The 21390-nt window shown below is 31.6% G+C and overlaps 1 protein-coding gene across 1 annotated transcript; it reads right to left on the minus strand.

The window, feature by feature from the left end:
• Positions 1–4289: 4289 nt before the first annotated feature.
• LOC119687811 (uncharacterized protein DDB_G0292186) lies at positions 4290–10871 on the minus strand. The gene is made up of 3 exons (XM_038102313.1): positions 10368–10871; positions 6989–7384; positions 4290–6881 (listed from the first exon to the last, which is right to left on the minus strand). Exons 1-3 carry the CDS (start codon positions 10801–10803, stop codon positions 4849–4851), a joined length of 2865 nt encoding a protein of 954 aa, XP_037958241.1. The 5' UTR covers positions 10804–10871; the 3' UTR covers positions 4290–4848.
• Positions 10872–21390: the final 10519 nt, after the last annotated feature.

The raw sequence follows: 21390 nt of genomic DNA on the forward strand, positions 1-21390 counted from the left end.
TTCCCTGCGGATTACAAAAACAGTAAAAATTGGTGTTTATCTTTATGACTTACTTAAGTATAATATAAACGTATATATATTAAAATATTCTAAGAGAATTGATTTCTGGCTATAGACCCTTTAGGTTCTTGGCTACTTTATACACTACTTGTTTTGCTATTTATTTCTTAAAAAAACTATTAAACTCTAAACTCTATGGTATATATGAAGGACAAATATTTCTCAATATTTAAATTCGTTTAAGCGAACTATAAAAACAAGATGGTGTTAGTTTTCTGTTAGAGTTCTGTTTGAAAAGAATGGGGTTTAGATATTACTGATTGAACTTTCTTTATAAAAACAACTTATTTCAGCGAAGTATTAACCAAATTCAACACAGAGCTCAACGTATGATTAGTGCAAGTTTGATCCCGTTCTCTAAAGCTCATGTTTGACAAGTAGCTTTGATATGGAAACTGTGCTATACGTATGTATAGATGATTAAGTGGAACTCATCTTTCCCAATAGTGATTCAACAGCGGTTTCAAAAATAACAACAATATTGTATTTAAGTTAAAAACCAATAAAATATTCTATAGGCAGTACTCCATGGTACATAAAAAAATGTGGTCTTCGAGTCTTCGTCAGAATGTAAGCGAGTCTTCGTCAGAATGTAAGCGAAATAGTGTCAAAACTCTAAAATGTGATGACCTTTTAATGACCTTTTTTAAATGTTTATGTATATTTACACAAAAGTAACTGCGTTCGTTATAGTCAGCATTTGTAGCTTTATTTTGATGCGTACTATTTTGAAGCACTATTTTGTGTTGTATTAAGTACAATATTATAGTACAGTATTATAGACGATATTTTTATTTTATTATTATTATTAAATCACATAAATATTAGAAAATACTTTTTTTTACATATATTGTACTCCACGGTACACACTCATAGTTCCTATGTATATAAAGGAATTTGATTTAAATAAATTTTTTTCAATGACATTTTTGATATCTAAATTAGTGTTTCTTTACTCTGGTATCCTGAAGGCGATTAACACTGAAGAGTTGTAGATTTTCTATTATCTAAGAGAGTCGCCAACAGTATGATAAGATGGTACCCTATTAATGAGCGCATAATAGCAATAAAGTTGAATACTAGGATCCGTAAGTTTATAGTGATTAACGTTTACGCCCCAACAGAAGGCCAACCTTCTCGTAGAATTCCTCGTAGAAATCATCTTTAGAGAGTAAAGATGATTTCTACGAGGAACTCAACAGCAGGTTTTATACCAAGGTCCGTAGCGACGACATAATTTTTTTACTCTGCGATTTCAATGCTAAAGTAGACTCGGACAATTCCAACCTGGGTCGCTATATGGGAAAGCGCGGCATTGAAATAAAAAACGATAATAGAAGAAGGCTTCGCGAATTCCGTTGTGAAAAGAGACTGGCTGTTGGCGGCACACTTTCCCCACACACGCTTCAACACAAAATCATGTAAGTATCACCAAATAAAATTGAATCAGATCTACCACACTCTTATAAACCTTAAATAGAGGTCATCCCTTCTTAATGTTTGCTCAAAATGAGGTGCTGATATGAACAGTGATCATCACTTCGTGTTGTGTAAAATCAGATCGAAAGTGAAGTCTACGCCAACAAAAGCAAATCGCAGGCTTGATGTACATAAACTAGATTTAGAGCATCATCACAGTGCCTTTATGGGTTCCATTAGTCCACCGCCTAATATAAGCAATAAGTAACATGCATTGAGGTTGGTCAACAATTGCTAGGCTTTAAAGACAACAAACGAAAAATCTGACTTACGCAAGCCACATAGTACTAACTTAGTGCTGTATATCAACGTTACCGGGTAGAATGTCGAGCATGTGAGTGCTTTTAATTATCTTGGAGCACGGTAACCTCAAAAAGCGGAGCACGGTAACCTCACACTCTATCTGGAAATTCCCATAAATAACCACTCAAACAAAAATTCGCATTTATAACTAGAATATTAAGTCGATCCTGTTCTATGGTTGTATGACATTAATTCGCGTTTACAAGCCTCTTGCAATAATTGTCTGTCAGATTTTGAACGTGTGGTGGCCTAACTGGTCCAATAATGCTGACCTCTGAAACGCTACCAATCAGACCTCCGCGCCTGGTAAAACCTGTAAAAGAACATGGCGTTGGATTGGACATATACTCCGCAGAACGAAAACATCGCCCGTCAAGGACTTCGATGGAATCCTCAAGGTAGAGGTCGATTTGTTAGCGAATTAGAAACGGAAGCTGCAATAAAACAAAGTAAAATATCTTATTTATTAATTGGTATTATTAATGTTTTAACTGAAGTTTGAGTTTCTCTATTTCTGAGGTTGGCAATTATTTTTATAATTAGGATAAAAATGTCCTTCAATTAATAAACTGTAATAATAGTTTATGATTGTACAGATGTTACAAAAAAAAAGAAACAATGCTCACCTGCTCATAATTTCAAAAGATCACAAAAGAAGATATTATTATCTTATTCAAGAGTCCCATATATTCTAGAATTTGGGTTCCTTTCACTATTCTATTGTTTTTTAAATAACAACAGTTAACGCTTTAATTTATGGAAAAAATCCGTGTGAATAAAATAAAAAATAAAAATTTTAAAATATTAAATTTTTTATAATATTTTTATTATAATAATAATTTTATTATAATAATAATTTTAATAAAATATATTAAATAAGAACTTAAATATATTAAATTTATAATAATAATTTTATTAAAATATATTCAAAAACCTGATCAACACGTATGGATGCAATAAATAAATAAAAATTTAAATTATTATAATAATTTTATTATAATAATAATTTAAAAATATATTCAAAAATGTGATCATTATAAGTTACTTACACATTAAATTAAACTCTTTTTAACTCTTTTTTAACTTATCTCCCACGCAATTTGCTTGGGAAAGATTTTGTGCAAAAGTGGGAGAAAACTCCCATTTCTATTAATTTAGAATAAGGGAATTGGGAAAAGGGAAAAAACTCCCATTCCCAAGTGTTTCAGAATAGGGGTTGATTGATTTTTTGCCACAAACCAACATAAAAACGCCACTCCATATAATCTCCAACTGCAAATATGTCACCTAATAAAATTTGACGTCAGGTACTTGACTGGAGTCCGCAAAGAAATTGAAAATGAAGAGGTCCACAATTTACGTATTTCAGATTTTCGACCGAGATTATATACTCCATATCATAGGTTAAAGGAACCGGCAATGATATTGTCACCCTTCTTTTATTAATCGTATAACCAAGAAGAGAATTTTTTACATAAATTCTGACCTAATCGTTATTAAGGATTGTGAATACTCAACAGCATTTTGGTATGCTCACTCATAATCGGAATGGAATTACATTTTTTAGAATAAAACATATTTAAATAATAATGTATTCTTAATCATTTAGTTTCTTATTTGTTCCTTTTGACAAGCATAGGTCGTCTATGTGGTCTCCAGATAATTTGAATTGGAGCTGAAATTAAAAGTGTAAACCTTAAGCTGTCCTAATACTGCCTTTTTTATTTAAAAATCTGTTTCGGGAAGTTTAAAAATTAAGGAAACGGTTTTCAAATTTATAATTTACTTATTACCGCTCGGTAGATTATCATTATCGACTATCAGTATCGGATCAATAGAAATAGTTAGCAGTATATATGTGCGCTATGTAAGTTTGTCTCCCTCATAAAAGCCATATATTTCAAGAAATTAAAAATGCAATTTAAATTTTTTTTATATATATATTTTCATATATTTATATAGTACATATACACAAGTAGCATATATTCCTAGTTGAAATTGCTTGCAATCGTCCTTGCTTCGTCCGTCAACTCAGGACGAGCAACTACTCTCATATAAAGTTTAACATACATTATAATTTTACTATAAAATACTCTCGTCAAGCAATCTCTTACAATATAAAAAACAACACATAAACAACAATAAACAATAAATTTAATTAATTAATACATTTTTTTTAAGAATAAATTCACTTATGAACTAAAATATAAAATTTTTTTTATTTTATTTTTATTTTTTTTGTGTTTTTTATATAATAAATTGGCTTACGAGTTAAAATATTTCCTTTAAGAACTACTAATTTTAAATTGAAAACATGGATTGACCTTTAGAAACATTCAACAAACACAATACATTAATAAATAGTATCCGTAATACCACATACGGATTATCATATATATATATATGTATATATATATGCAAATATGTATATATTATATGTACACATTATATAAAACTGTTTGAATAAATTAACGATTAATAATTAATTAATTAGAGAAAATTATAACAAATTTACACGTTGGATAAGTTTGAGCTTGACTTGCTTGCGTATCGCCATAGTGGATTGATCCACATACCCTTGTCCCTGCTTCCTATCACATTGTATAGATCTCTTCACCGATTGATTTTTCTTCCGCTTGCAGATTAGATTTGGAAATGCATTTTAGGCATTCACTTGCGCTCGCATACTGAATCGGTGAAGTGATAGTTCAGATGGGACATCTTTGTCGTGCCATCGAGAAAGCGTATCGATTCAGCGTTACCCATACCTCTAGAAACTCGACACACAATCGGAAGAGGGACATGGAGTGTACATGCAGTGAATTGTGTATAGCCGCATTACACATAAATTGTACGATTTTAACTAAACCGTCCACTATGTTTTCTAAATATAAAATATTTAGTGTCTGTCCTCTCTCTCCATTGAAATATCAAAAAGTGCGGTGTTCCCCAAAATAAAATAATTAGAAGTAAACTAAACACAAACATCATAATCTTCTTCACTTTTTATTGATCACCGGCTCGAATCATCATGTTCTTAATATTTGCAACCTCAGATTCTAGCCGCGCCAGCTGAGATTTTAGTATACGCTCACGTTCTGCATGCGAAACAGACACCACAGACGATGGAGCGCAATTATCAATATTTTTGGGTGCTAATATTTTCTGTTGTAGCTGTGCGGTCCATTCTGCGCTGCCAATGGAAATGCCTGAATCGCGTTCATCGCTTGAGTTGTCACCGCCATCGGCCCATGTGTTTGGTGAAGTTTCCCTATTGCAAATTGGTTCTTGTTTTATGTGTTGTAAAGCCAATAGTGCTGTGGCGGCAGCATCTTTGTCTCCAAGATGGGATTTGTGGCGTAACTTAAGTGGCAAGCAATTGTTGGAGTCGTTGCTGTTGTTAGGGCTAATGTTGCTTATATTAACCACACTATTTCGCCCAATTTCATCAACTGCATCGTGCTCATGCTCGTCATCACCTGACACAGCCCCGGAAGAGGATGCTGATGATGAAAGCGAAGAAGATAGTCTCGATGAGGCGGAGGATGTGGTGGAAGACAGAATATTTTCATAGGAGGGCGTACATGCACGACGTGATAAATTCAAAACACTTGTTGGACCGGTTGATGATGAAGAAACGGTGTCTACTCCACTGGAACTAACTGTAGCCTCAGCCGTATGCAAGTAATTGCCAACACCAATGCTTGGACCATCCTTTCCGAAAGCATAACCATTTGTAGACTGCCCCGGTGGTGCATAAAGTGTGGCAGGTGCTTGTGCAACTCCATACAAGCCATTCACATTGGAGAGATCAGCTACATTGGCACCCACAACAGCCACTACCTTACGCAGATGATCTAAATCATCAGAATTCACATTTCGATTCAGGGCTTGCAGCACGTGAAGACTTTGTAAATTTGCTTGTGGCGGCACATTTGTTGGAATTTGTGGTCTGGAATTCTCAATTTGATTTGTGGTTGTACTCACAGCAAACATATTACTGACACCGTTTTGAACTTTCATACCAGCGTTATTTGTGTTTGATGCAGTGCTCATGTCTGGACATGCATTCACACAAGCGCCTATGCCATTAAGATTGCTGGGCGTATTATCGACGGACGGTTGTGGATGCAGCAACTGTTGTTGTTGCTGAACCGAATAATGTTGATTCAATGGCGGCACTAATTGAGCTGTAGAAGCCGTATTTGGAACTAAAGTTGGTGCAGTTTGAGAAGCTAATTGTAGATGGGCGGTTACAGGTGAAATGGACGATAGCGTTGGTATTGGCATGTGTGAGTGGCTAACATTTTTGATAACTTGTGACATGGACTGTGGCATTGTTTTACCGGCGACTGTGGTATCTCCGGTGATGAGCGTATTATCGCTCGAGTTCTGATGATTCAGAATATTATTGTTTTTCTGTGTCAACGCGAGCGGTGGATGTGATGCAACTGCTACTGCGGCTGCTGCAGCTGCAGCTGCCGACAAAGGTACTGGAGCCGCGGGAGTGTATACGATAGCCGGTGGTGCGACAGCCATGTTATTGTTAAAGCCGTTTGGTGTCAATTTGGCACGTTTTGTAACGCTTAAAACTTGCTCACTCGTTGGCAACGAGGCTAGTATTTGTTCCACGCTGACCAAATTCTCACCAGAAATATTGAACTTATCCTTGATAGCATCTAACTGCGCTTTGAGCACATGATTTTCTTTTGTTAACTCGACAACGCGCTGCTCCAGCACCATATCATTGTAACGTCTCTTTTCCCGACTGCGCTTAGCTGCTTCATTATTTCGCCGTCTGCGGTCCCAATAACTGTCATCCTTCTTATTATCAGGGGTGAATTCGCGTTGTTTGCGTTGGGTGAAAAGCTCCTTGTGATGCTGCGAATTTGATTTGTGATTTTCATAGTTGCTGGAGCCATTGTAGTTTCCGCCGTATTTCCCATTGGCATTTATGTGCGAGATCATACTGTCTGACATGCTGTGGCCACTATCGCTCGATTGTGGACTCATGGGACCGTACACAGAAAGTCCATGAACTGTAAAAAACCAAAATAGGTGAGTCAATATCAAGGTTTTCAGGGTTGTATTAAAAAAAATTTTGATTTTGTTGAAATAGTGATGGAATTTGAAATTAGGAACTCACCATTTGTGGCTTCATTTGAACTGCCGTTAATTGAGAGGGACGGCGAAGTTGACATTCTGATGCTGTTCATTGATTGGTGATTGGTTGAAGTAGTGGATTTCGAGAATGACAAAGAGGAATTCTTAAATGAATTAACGCTTGGGAATTTGTGGCTCTTGTTGTTGTGGATATTGTTAATGGTGCCGTTATTTGGTGCTGTGATATTCAGAACTTCTGGCATGGCAACTGTAGTGCGTCTGGTATTCTCACCATCAAAGCCAGCAGTAGGCAGGCAGTAATTTGTTGGATTCCGTGCAATAAAATCACAAACGGAAAATTTCGATTTGTAATCTAATCGATTTATGCTTCTTATATGCTCTTCTTCTTCTTGAGAATATTGTCTCTCTAAAAATGTATCTGTAAGTAGAATTATAAACAAATCGTTAGAGTATTATTCACAAGACAAAGAAATGTTAAAAAATAACAAATTTGTTTCAGTATCAAACTAACACAACGATCAACAGAAGGTCTATTAAACATTCTCGATACATTTGAACTCTTCGAGCAAGTTGTAATTACTCTATCAGTTTATTCGAGGAGAGTAAGTTTTCAAACTACCGTAACTTTCTCTTTCGCAAGAGAAACTTCTCGAATTTTCCACATGGAATTTGCGAAATGGATCGAAAACCGGAAACTTTCAATAATAGTACAAACAAAGCATCTCTAGAATTTAGAAGCATTATTCTGGATAGCAAGCAGAACTTTAAACTAAACAATGAAGTTTCTTCATGTGTTATTGTAATGGATTAAAGACAATTTAATGTATTTTTAATTTAAATTCCTAAAAATTGAGATAGTGGTCATTATATAGTATTGGATATAAATATGTACTTAGCACCCCATTATTTTGTGGTAATGTGATTTCTAAAAAATAAAGTGGAAAATTTCATAAGGCAACGACACTTTCACACTTTACTTAGATTAGAAAAATCTTCTGATCTTTAATATTCTTTTTAAATCTTTGAAGTATGTAATTTATAACTTTTAATCCATAATCTTCGCAAAACATAAACACATTCCTAGAAGAACACAAGAAACCTTTAAGCTATTTAAGAAGACCTTTACGGTAATTCTAATATTTTTTCAAAATAAAATATAATTAAGCTGGCATTAGCCTGGATCTATAGACATTATAGAAAGTTTGATGTTAAAAAGATAAAAGATAGAGATAATAATAATAAGAGATAATAACACATATATTAGTATTTCTAAGAAATACAGTGGACATACAAAATTTTCTTCAAGATTCCTTGTTTTTTAAAAAAATGTGGTTTAATAATATTTTCAAATTTTAAGAATTTTCAAAAATAGGTTCTATTAGCAAGCGGATGGGTCTACATGATAAAGTTACTAGTTATTGATGACTAAGTGACACTTAACAATCATTTTTGTCGAAGTTTTAGATTTTATAATCATTAGAGAGACTACCTGGGTTACAACAATATAGCAAAAATATTATACAGTTTGGTATGTTAAAAAAACAATTTTAAATAAATAAAATACTAAATTAAAAACCAATTAGTAATATAAAATTATAAACTTATAATTTATGTTAACCAAATTAAAATCTTCTATGAAAATATTAAATATTATCAGTTAACACTCAGGTGTCTCCATAACTACACATATAGCTTTTCTCTCTTTCTCTTACTCTCTCTCTCTCTCTCTTTCTCCATAAAAATAGTCAGAAGAATATAAATAGGCAAGTAAAAATAAATAAACAAAACATTAAGACTTTTTTATAAACAAATAAAAATTATATATAAATTAGTTTAAATTTAATAAAAATAAATTAATATTATACAAACACATTAACTAATAAATATTTTATTAAAATAAATAAATTATACCACATATAAATACAATTAGACATAAAAAAATAAAAATTAAATATAATTTAATAAATATGTAAATATAACTAAAATATAAATAAATTTTGTTAAATATTAAAATAATTTAAGTTTAATTATTTATATTTAATTAAATAAATAACTATATAAAGATATTTAGAAATACATAAGCAAAATATACACTCAAGATTAAATAAAAATATATTAAATATAAATTAAAAAATATCACACATAAAAAAGTAAAACAAAATTAGTAAAACTAAACTAAATACGAAATAATTAAGAATTAAATAATAATAAATAATAGTTTTGTTTTTTAACGAGCTAAAAAAAACAAAATTATTATTAAAAAATTTGGTCATTAAAACAAAAAATTTGTTATAATAAATAAAAAAATTAAATATAAACAAATAAAAATCAAATGTTAATCATTTTTAATATAACCATACACATACACGTATGTGTATAAATAAATAAAAATTAATTTAATTAATAATTTAAAAAAAAGGTCATGTCATATTGTAATAAAAACTAAAATATAAATTGCGATAGTAATTCCAAGAACTTGGGATCTCGTTAAATCAAAAAAAAAATATATATATATATATTTAAATGCAAACAAAAGAAGTAAATTTAGATATAAATTTATATACCTCAGTAACTCTAATATTTGAAAAAAAAATATATATAAGTTTGCTTAAAATTAATACATATATAAAAAAAAACAATCGAAATTCTTCCAGTAATTCAATTTTTTTTTTAACATAGCCTTACTTCGACTAATTTTTAAGTTTCAAGTAATTCTCTATTTTAGTTTCAGAACCTATTGAACTTTTAAGAACTAAGAAACCCGAATAATATTATAACACATATAACTAGGTCAATAGAAAAAGAGATTTATGATTTATTAATATGCAAATAAATTGGTGGATCTCTAAATTAGAGGACTTTAAAGATTTTTAAAATAGTTAGATTAAAATTTTAATTATATATTTAATATATGGTATATATATAAAAAAAAACACAAATACACACTATTATTAAAGCACAAAAAATTTATATTACATTTTAGTCTAAGATCGAATAACTTTAACGGGGTCGGGGGGCATGCGATTTAGTAAGAAAGCATTAGGCAGACAGTCTTCAAGAATATGAGTGACATGAAATATATTCAGGCTTCGAACGATTGCTATCTGTCTAGTTAAAACAATATACCATATGTTATAAATAATACATATATAAGAAACGTCTGGAGAAACATGAAGATAGATATATGGAGAGTTCTGGATTGTATTCCCACTTGAGTCAAATCGAGTTCATATCCCAGTGAATCTAAGGGAGCAATGTGTATAGATAGACGTGATAGCCAAAATTTTTTCTATTGAGATCATAAGCTTATATAAGTGGGTGCATATATATATATATATAATATATAATTTATAATTATTTTATTATTTGCAGTTTCCAAATAAGATTCAATTCTTACGTACTTTTCTCGTTTATGTGAAAATCATTTATTGTTCCTAATTTATTATTAATTTCACTGCCACTATTATTATTGCTGCTGCTGTTGTTGGTGTTGGTGTTGTTGTTGTTGCTGTTGCAATTGTTTTGATTATTGTTACTAAAGCTGTTGCTGTTGTTGCTGTTGTTGTTGTTAGCGATAGTGATGGCGTTAGTGTTGGCGGTATTATTAAATTTTTTGAATATATCCGATGTATTTGTTGTATTTGCTGCACCACAAAAATTATATTTAAAATTGTTTAAATTTTTCGAGTTCAACTTATGAGTGTTGTCAGTGGTTGTTGTGTTGTTGTTGTTGTTGTTGTTGTTGTTGCTGTTGTTCTGTTTTAAAATTAATAAATTTTTGGTAGCAGATCCTTTCAAAATGTTCACCTTTGACTCTAAGGTACAAACAATAGACATTTTACACTTTTCTGTTTAAGAATTCCAACACTATCTGCATTTATTTTTTAATTGACATATTTAAGCAAAAATTTTGCATTTTTTTAATATTCAATAATAATAATAATAACAATAATATTTAATTATTTTGTAATAATTAAAAATTTTTTTGGTTTTTTTTTTTTTTGTTAATAAATTGTCATAATATTTTTAAATAAATATTTTTTCTTCAATAATTATTTTTTATTCACATAACATTTTTGTTTTTCTTTTTTTGTTTTTAAATGTATTCCAAAGAAAAGTTTTATTTTAATAAATTCAACAATGAAAACACTAAAAGCGCATTCAAAACATTCTTGCGCTTCAAAATTCGAATTGTTGATGACTTGTTGGCCGGCAAAAGCGTTTTGAATTTATTCGGAAGCACTGAGAACGAACGGAGTACAACCGCTGACGACGACCGCTGGAACACAATTGAAATAGAAAAGCTTTCACGGACAGCAAACCACTTTTTCGCTTATGCGATTTTTTAGTGTCACGTGTTGAAATTATTTCAAATTAGATTTCTTCGTACGTTTGCTGCTGCTGCTGCTGCTGCTGCTGCTGCTGCGCACCCTGTGTGCCCGCACTAAGATTCTGTCTATCTATCCAAATGCGTTTTTATGTTAGCTCAAACACAGCAACCAGCAACATGTTCGTTATGTCACGTTGCAACAACATGTCAAGTTGCTTGACAAACTTGTGTAACGTAACATGTTGTTCCTTTTTTATGGTCCTCTACGTTCCTACGTTCGTTACCTCGTTTATTCGCTTACTCGTTAGCTCGATAGCTCGATAGCTCGATAGCTCGATAGCTCGTTAGCTCGTTAGTTCGTTAGTTGGTTAGCTCACAAGTTAATTCGTACGTAAGTACAAACGAACGTTCGTTTGTTCGTTTTTCTTTGCTTTTTATTTTGCTTGTGCGCTCAGCGAAAACGGTTGCTTCTAGCTTGCATTTGATATTCTTTTTTTTTTTGTTTGCTGTTGTTGTAGTATTTGCTGCTTTTATTATTATTATTATTACTGTTGTTGTTATTGCTGTTGTTTTTGTGACTTTTAAAAATAGTATTACATTTTTTTTGTTTGTCGTAATATGTTGGTCACGTTGCAGAGGAACACGTTGCCGCTTTGCCATTAGATTTCACTGCAACATGTTGCAACCTACATTCGCTTGTGCTTTACTTTGCTTTGCTGTGCTGTGCAAAGTGTGTTTCTTTCCTCTCCCGTCGTCGTGCAGCTAAAAGTGAAATTTCGTTACAACTTGTTGCATGGCCTTTCTTTCTTTCCTCTTCTGCCCAATATTGCCAGCGGGTCAATTTCAAAAAAAAAAAAACAATTTTTCTGACTCGAAATATGCAAAAGTTGAGCAGAGTTTTATAAGAGGAATGGAAAAGACACAAAAGTAGTCCAATGAGTAAGTTCGGTTATCTTATACAAACAGCAAGCGGACAATACGAATTGTCCATTTTAGTACACAGTACTAAATTCTATATATGAGGAGTGTATTTTTCGCTTAACTGTCTATAATTCATATATTCACAGCTAAGACAACTTGACCCTAAAATCTTTTAGATCTTACTAGAAGTACTAGATGAGTATCTGAATAGGGTTACCACTCTTCTCTATTCTTCGTTTAACTGTCTGTAATTCATATAGTCACAGCTAAGACAACTTGACACTAAAATCTTTTAGACCTTACTAGAAGAATCACCTAATCAGGGTCATTACTCTCCTTATATTATAGACCTGTAAATAGTCCATTTAACTCTTAGTTACAGTGATGACATACTCAGTGTTTATAGTGGGACCCTAAAATTCTCTAAACCCTATTATCTTTATTTCGTATATAACGACTTTACTCGAAGGTTTTTTGGATTGTCAAAATGAACCGAAGTTGCTATAAAAAAAGTACTAGCATAAGGCTATGACTCTATAAATAATAAGGATTATGAGATCCTTAGTTAAAGTTAACATATACATACATATATATTTAGAGAACTACTAGTGACGATTTATTGGTCTGGAAGTTAAATAGCGTTCAAAAAAAATCTGTCTGATAACAACAGATATTGTATCGAATATAAAAAAATTGGTTCTTATAAAATGATTCTTTCAAATATGTTATATAAAGTACGTTTGAGGAATAACTTATAAATTAATACCTTCAAATGATGATGACAGAAAAACGGTGCATAATAGAATGTAAATCCCTTCGCAAAAAATTATCCAATATTATAGGGTATTGATATATAAAAAGCAAACAAAAAAAATTTTAATAAGAATTTTAAGTAAAATTACTAAGATTTTCATTAAATCCATCCAACATTTTTCAAAAAAAAAAATTTTCCACAACCATTCCATTATAGAGACATGTTGGACATTGAATTGGAGAATATTTAAAAAACTAAAACTAAAAACTTTTCATGACATGAAGAGTTTTTGAAATATAGGTTTCTTTCGAATCCCTTTTTTTTCTTGGAATCATATAGTGAAGTAAAATTTTCACTTTAAAATGAAATATCTTGTTTATACCATGAATTATTCACTATAAGGCTTGAGCTACCTTCTATTGATACCGCAATTTGTTTGTTGTGTCTAAAAACATTCAAATTGATCGAAATTTGAATGTTTTTGACCTGGTTGTTAGCACGATACCCCATATACACCATCGAATCCTCAGTGGTATCAGTCAGAGACTTGATTGATGAAATTCAACAAAATAAGAGTTTTAATATACCTATATAAAAATTTGAGAACAAACAGTTTCTTTAAATATTTTACTTTGCAGATATACTAACTAATTCCATTAAATTCATTATTGACATACAATTTAAAAATAATAAGTGAACCGTATAGAACCGAAGAATTTTTAACTTCTGCAAAAAATATAAAAAATAATAAGATCGCGAAGTAGATTACTATTATTATAGACCTTTGAGCCCAGAAAATCTTGTAACTGGTATAGAAATCAAATCTGTAATAAAGTGAATCAATATCTATATCTTAGATATATGCAAATTGAAGACAACACTGTAAAGGAAGAGTAGGAAGAATATTTGAGTTTTTGATCGATAATATGGAAAGTATCTATTATATAAAACCACTTCACTTTTCTTTGACTAAAAATTTTTCTCGATGTTGAAAGTGTGCAACTCTTGCCAAACGAACGAATCACATAATCCTTCAGGGAGCTACAATTCGCTACAAAATTACGAATCAAGTTTTGTTCTTGACAGCAATTTTACTCTTCACTTTACGTAATTTCGTTGGCCGTTGGCAGCCCTGTTGCCAACAAATTCTACTGTTATTCATGTTACCAAACAACTTACAGTGAATTCGCTATTGCGCGGACCTTCGCACACACACACAGCGACACAGCGACAGAGCGGCAGAGCGACACAGTGATGTAGCGACTCAGCGACAGAAATGTGATCACATTTCTGGTCTGTTGAGTAATAACCTATATAACACCAAGAATCTAAAGGCACTAATGATTTCATAGCGCAGAACACGATTTCGGTAGAGCGTTGCTCGCGTTGAGACTCAAAAACGTGATTGCCTGCACTTAATGAGTTCACAAAATGCCCAACTTCTTTGTGTTAGTGTGCATCTAATTAACGCGTGTTGGTATGTATGTGAGTGTGTGTGTGTGTATATGTGATGTACATGCAAATGTATGCACATTCATCTAGGCTCTCTGTTGCTTGTTTGTTTATACAAGATTGTTTGTTAACGTGTGGCAGGCAAACGGGCACGGGGCGTCATCGCAATGAGGCCAAGAGACTTGCCAATGGATTATCGCTTGCAACTCTGGAACGAAGTGTTTTTCTATTTCTATTTCTATTTCTATTTTTCACAGTAGTTGCCGTTTGACCTAGATTTTCTATTGGGTTAGATGTTGAGACGCATTTCGGCATAATTCAAGTCCAGCACAAATTGATTTGGCGAAGAAATGGGTTTCTAAGACAGGAAATTGTTATTCTGAGCCTGACTTTCCCTCTTTCGTAGTAAATGTAGAATAATTACTATGACGACTGCTTCACATTGATCACTTTCTTATGAAATCTAATGTATAATTATAATATTATTATTGTGATAAATTAAATATAGAAAACAATTATATATAAAGATAGAGAGATATCTAAACTTACATCATCTCACAGGATTTGCTTTAAAATAGATGAATATGCATATATAAAAAACGCATTAAGGTTAGATTAGAATAGGAAAGCGGTTCAAAAAAAAAAGAAAATATATTTAGTTCAAATGGTTCATGGCAATACCATCCAAAAACAATTTTTATAGAAGATGGTAGATAAATAGTAAATATCGGTACCGAATAAATAAAGGCTTCAAAAGCAAGTCTACAGTGATATCACAGTTTTCAAAACTTTTAAAATGCTAATAATCAACTGCAGGTATAGGACCTATAGATATATTTTATAAAAAGTTATGTATCAAAACACAATAACAGGATAATTTCATGGATCAATGCTATTAAAAGGAAAATATTAAGACGAATTCTACAGCCGCGTGAAAAAATTCTGCATAAAAGTTTACACATTAAAACCGGTATCAATGTAAAAAATTGGGCCACCAAACACCGAATGGATTGGAATCAGAAAAACTGTGCCATGAATCAGCTATCTATCGGAAGATGTGGTATTAAAAGATAGAAGAGTGATAAAAGATTAAGATAAAAAATTAATAACGATCGCGGCGCCGATAATGAGAATAATGGTTTTATAATTTTAAAAATGTGTTTTTTACTTGGTAATTAAAAATGTAAAAGTACAAAAATATGTAGTGGAACAGATTTCCATTAGTCAAGAGCAGTGACAACGTGACTCAAAAACTTGCTTCGGGCTTTTACGGGCTATATGTGCGCGTGTAGCTCAAAGCCGCATCCGTAGCGTGGTAGTCAAATTAATTTTAAACAAAAAATGGTAGATAAATAGCAGATACCGATAACAGCCCGTGTTGAAATTATATAAATAAATGAAGCCTTTAAAGCTGAGCCTATGATGATGGCACAGTCTTCACAGTTTCTACTTCAAAAGTTTCCATAAAAATACTTTAGTGTTTTCTAAAACAGAGAAATATATTTCATTTCCATAATGATTATATCGGTCATACATTTTGAAGAGGGATAACTTAGTTAGAGTAGATAAACGAATAGTTCACATGAAAAATAGAGTTGTTATGTTTTTATTCTTGCTCTAATCACAGCTACGAGAGTAATTACTAGAAGTTGCCACTTATCTAACATAAAAATCTAATTACATAATATTTTAAACCTGCTAACAGGCAAATTAGACAATACTATTATTAAAAGCTAAAAAGAAACATATATCGCTTCGGACACAGATTAATAATGCAATCTTAAGCAATAACCATTCCTTCCAAATAGAAACCCAGTATAGTTTATATATCTAAGAATATAATTTTTATTATTTTACACTCGCTTTCATCTGAGGTTTTTTCTTTTTTTTTTGTTTTTTTTTTTTTTTTGAACAACGAATCATCTCCCTTATGTATGCCATTTTTTTAGGAAATGTTGCTGACTCTTAACTCTTATAACTCTTCTTATCTAATTTTTTTTTCCTGTTCTTTGGACCAATATATATCTACCCTCATTTATTCCAGTTTTTACGAAGCATCCTAGCGCAAGACATTAAAAGTTAATGTAATAGATTGTGTAATAAGATAGATTTCAGAGCTTTAGTTCAGCATTTCTGCATTTCTGACATTAAAAATCAACACCTGACGACTTTTCTCCCTTCTCTTCAAGTGCAATTATAAATCCTATCCCTATCTAAGTACACAGGGATGCGGTTTTGTGGTAATATATTTTTTGAAATTCTTAATTCTAATTATTTTAAGAGCTTCAATTTAGCATTTTTTAAGGTTACGGCGTGTTCCCCCAGCGCACTCTGCCTCCTCTTGGTGATCATGACGGTACTTCACAATTCACTCGCGTATCCTTGTGCCACTAAAGATCTATGATCCAATTACATAAATTCGACTTCAGAATTGAGTGCTTGTCGTGAAATTGCAACTGAAATTGTGAATTTTAATAACGACAACAGGCATCACCGCAACAACAACAACAACAACAACAACAATAGTAACAACAGTGTTTATAATCACATACAACAAAAAAAAATATGGGAAAATAATTGAAAATTTTCTGTTATTTTTTTTACATTTTTAATTGTAAATTCGCGAATGGCTATTTTTATTAACAAAAATACAAAAAAAAAAACAACAAAAAACGAACAAAAATAAAAGAACCTTAAATAGTTATAACAATGTAACACCACTAAAGCAATAATGATTATAAAATAAAATGCCGACTACCACAATACAACAACAATTGGTATGGCGAAAACGGCAAAAGCTACACCAACAACTCCAACAACAACAATAACAACTACAAAAAAATATAATATTTTGCATAATTGTTGCTGTTATCGGTTACAAAAAAAAAAAGAAAAAATTCGTTCGTATTGTTGTGTGTTGTATTGTGTTGCGCTGCTTTACGTCGTAGAACATGTACACTAGAACGTGAGCAGCGGGAGCAGTGGACTCCTCACATTTTTTCTACACGTGACACTGTCCGTATGCGATACCCACTTGTATGAGTCCGTTTGCATTGAATTTGTCGAGTCTTATTTTGCATTGAGCTTTACGGCTCTGTGCTGTGTATTGAGTAGTACCAATAGCAAACAATCAAACAAACAAACGAACGAACGCACACACACATACACAAGCACACACATATATACACACACCTGCATACGTACGTACAGACATATTCTACACTACACTATTACGTTGTTTCTTGATGTTTTCGTAACAACTCTGATACGATAATTGATTGACGACGTTTATGCTTTTATTGAGCTTTGTGTTGTTGTTATTGTTGTTGTTGTTGTTGTTGTTGCTGCAGTGTTGTAATTGTTCGTTAATACTTAATACAATTCAATATTCAATCGTGTTGGAATAGTTTGCTTTATTTGGTTTTCTGTTTAATAATAAATTAATTAAATTGTTATTAATTTTGACTCACAATATCATCTATTAATAGAAACACTTAACAAATGAAATACTGCCGAACTCTTAAAATTGCTATTCAATTCTTGTATAAATAAGAACATTTACTATATATACATATATATAGGATAAATGTATATACTTTACACTATATATATTGTGCATTATTATTTATGCTCGCACTTCCAGTTCTCACACTAAGCACTAAACCGTGATTATAAGGCTATGCCCTCAGAGTATCGTTTAATAACAATACCACGATCACAGTGATAGCTACTCACTGGCAAACATAAGATATACTTAGACCTACCACTCCCTATATTGATGGTTTAACTACTTTACAAGTAACAAACTATTGCGAACCAAATCATGGTAATAAGGTCATGTCCGCAGAGTATCGTTTAATAACAATACCATAGTCACAGTGATGGCTACTCACTGCCAAACATAAGTTATACTTAGACCTACCACTCTCTATATTGATGGTTTAACTACTCACAAGTAACAAACTATTGCGAACCAAATCATGGTAATAAGGTCATGCCCGCAGAGTATCGTTTAATAACAATACCATAGTCACAGTGATGGCTACTCACTGCCAAACATAAGTTATACTTAGGTCTACCATTCTCTATATTGATGGTTTAACTACTCACTAGTAATAAAGTACTGCGATCAATTTAAAAATAAAATATAAGCTGCTATTCAAAGTATATGTATATATATATACTACATGTATACTATATATATATGTGTGTATATATTTTCAGACTTTTATTATTAAGAGCCTCTTTGTTGGGTCAACGATTTGAGACACTATACTGGTCTTACGATATAAATCGTAAAATTACAAGTTTGAATTTAAAAATTGTAAGATTTGCGAAATTAATAAATGAAAATATTTAAATGAATGAAATAAATTAATAAATGAAATGAAATATTATTCTTATTAATTGCAACTTTCATTTTCAACATAGTTTCAACTATCCTTGTTGTTATTAGTAAGCCATATATATAGCCATATATATCTATATATCTACTTTTAAAGAAGTGATCTGTTTACTATAAGAGATAATACTTGAAATTTAATAACCAATACACTTAATAACTCTCATTTAAATTGATTATGATGAACTTTTTTAAAAAAGATTTGTTTTTAAAAATAAATAGTACAATACATCTACTATTGTACTACTATGAAGGTAATGCGAGAGCTACCGTTATACTTTTTTTATTATTCTTAAAATGACTACATAACCTTCTGCTAAGAAAATTCTTTATATACGACTATTATTTATTATATTACTTGTTCACTTTATTAAGAAAATAAATTACATCAAACTTATCGGATTTATAACCCGAAGCCACTCATCGAACTAAATGACCAGCACTCACAAAAGGAACTACACAGGCAAATACTTGTGGATTGCAACAATATCACAGCTCATTTATTCGCGATATTATTATTTTTATTAATTCTAAGATCTGTTTTACACAAGATCTGTTTGGTCAATCGAAGGTTTATTGATCTGGAATATTTCTATTGCAACAGTCCTTAGCCAATACTATATAACACAAGTTAAACCATATTAAATACTTATCTGCTGTTGTCTATTTTTTAAAGCTCTTCAAACCAATATATCCTAAGTAGCTTTCAGGAACCCCCTTTCATTTTTCATTTCGTTTTGTATTTTCTCGTGGTTAGGCGAAGTTGTATTTTTCAATGCAACTTTATTCCGATCAAAATGAATGTCTGCTTATATGCATATTTAATCTTAAATAATTGATTATTATCACATAAAATATCGGGTAAACGTCAATTCAAACTAGACCTCAAGATCGAGCTCAACTTTTGTTAAAAGCTTAAAACTGTTTGTTCAGCTGTGACGGCATCATCACAAGCTTGAGTATATAGACAGCATCATAATAAATTATTTTATTTAAGTCAATCGTTATTGTTTAGTATCAACCCAAAAATCATTCATATGACATCTGAACAATTAGGAAGTATCATTGCAGTCGAATTCTGGTAGAAATAATTGTTATAAAGAATAAGTTTCGAAGAAGAGAATGAGAGAGTAAGAGAGTGAATGGGAGTGAACGCAAAATGTGTATATATATATATATTTAATCTCTGTAAGTTAAATACGATACATCATTTATTGACATCAAATAAAACGCACAGAACTATCGATACTAGATAGCAATGTTAGATACCAACGATTATTAAAAGTCACAAAAGAGTAAATATAACCTAAATTCTTCAAAACTCTACCATATTAGGTAAAATTGAATTGACTAACATTAAATAAAATAGATAGAAGCAGGGGTTAGTTAAAGCAGTACTAGATAGTAATATTAGGCAATCTGCAGTACTGTTATGACTGACGCTTCATCTCTGCGTCTGATATAAAGAAAATCTTCGCTGCATTTGCTTATATTTTCCAATTTGAAACCAATTTCAATTTGAAGGCTGACCAGATACAAAGTATGTACTCTAGCCATATTGCATTTGACGTGATCCTCGTCTTCAAACAAATCTATTTTGTAGGCATGTACTTTTACGATACACTCCCATATATTATTCCCTCAACTCTTTAATTTCTTAAGGAAAACTTACAATATGTTTAGTTTACCATTATCTGCTCTAGATATTACTTTGTATACAAAACAATACCATTATAAAATCTAGTATTAGATAAAGATTTTCACTATAAATTGAATTGGAAAAAAATTGTTTGACCTTGAAGAAATGTCAGTCGGCATTTGATGTTGGCATAGTCAAAACAACACCACAACGCCGGATCCTTAACAGTTCAAGCAGCGCGAAGTAAAAACAATTTGTCGGGGAAAGCACATTGCAATCTAAATACCTCACAACTTGTATCTCAACCTAGTAATTGAAAAAGCTTAGTGTAAACAGCAAAAACAACTGTAAGGCCCAATGAATGTCTAGCACACGTGAGTATGGAAAAGTGTAAAAAAAACAAACGTGAGCCAACGTGAGCGAGCTATCTGCACGCCACACACCGCAATCTATCTTACAGATGCCAGCTAGTTATATAGCGCTATAAACGAACTATTACTAACTAATAAGTACGTTCAGCGCACACAGATACACACACACATAAATGACTTAATGCAAATGATAATAGCAACTATAAAAATTATTCAAAAATGCATTGCAGCCGCTGCGCTTGCAAAAATATTCACATTTTTAATAGCGAGGTGACTAACGCCTTTACCCTACCCTCCTTGCAGTGCAGGTATGCCGTTCTAAGTTATTATATAATAACATTCACAACAGTGAAAACAGAATTAATGATTGCAATTGAATAAAACAGACATTGAGATTCTTTTGTTTAAAGTGGCAACCCAAAAATGACTACCGAAGTCCAAATGAATTTGGGCCTACTACTGTTCGAGATCTAGAAGACAGAAAGAAACGGACAAACAAACAGTCCAAAATGTAAATATGAAAGTATTACATCATTAGCCTCATATTTTACCCAT

Source organism: Teleopsis dalmanni, chromosome X (assembly GCF_002237135.1).
Source record: "Teleopsis dalmanni isolate 2A chromosome X, ASM223713v2, whole genome shotgun sequence".
NCBI lineage: Eukaryota > Metazoa > Arthropoda > Insecta > Diptera > Diopsidae > Teleopsis > Teleopsis dalmanni.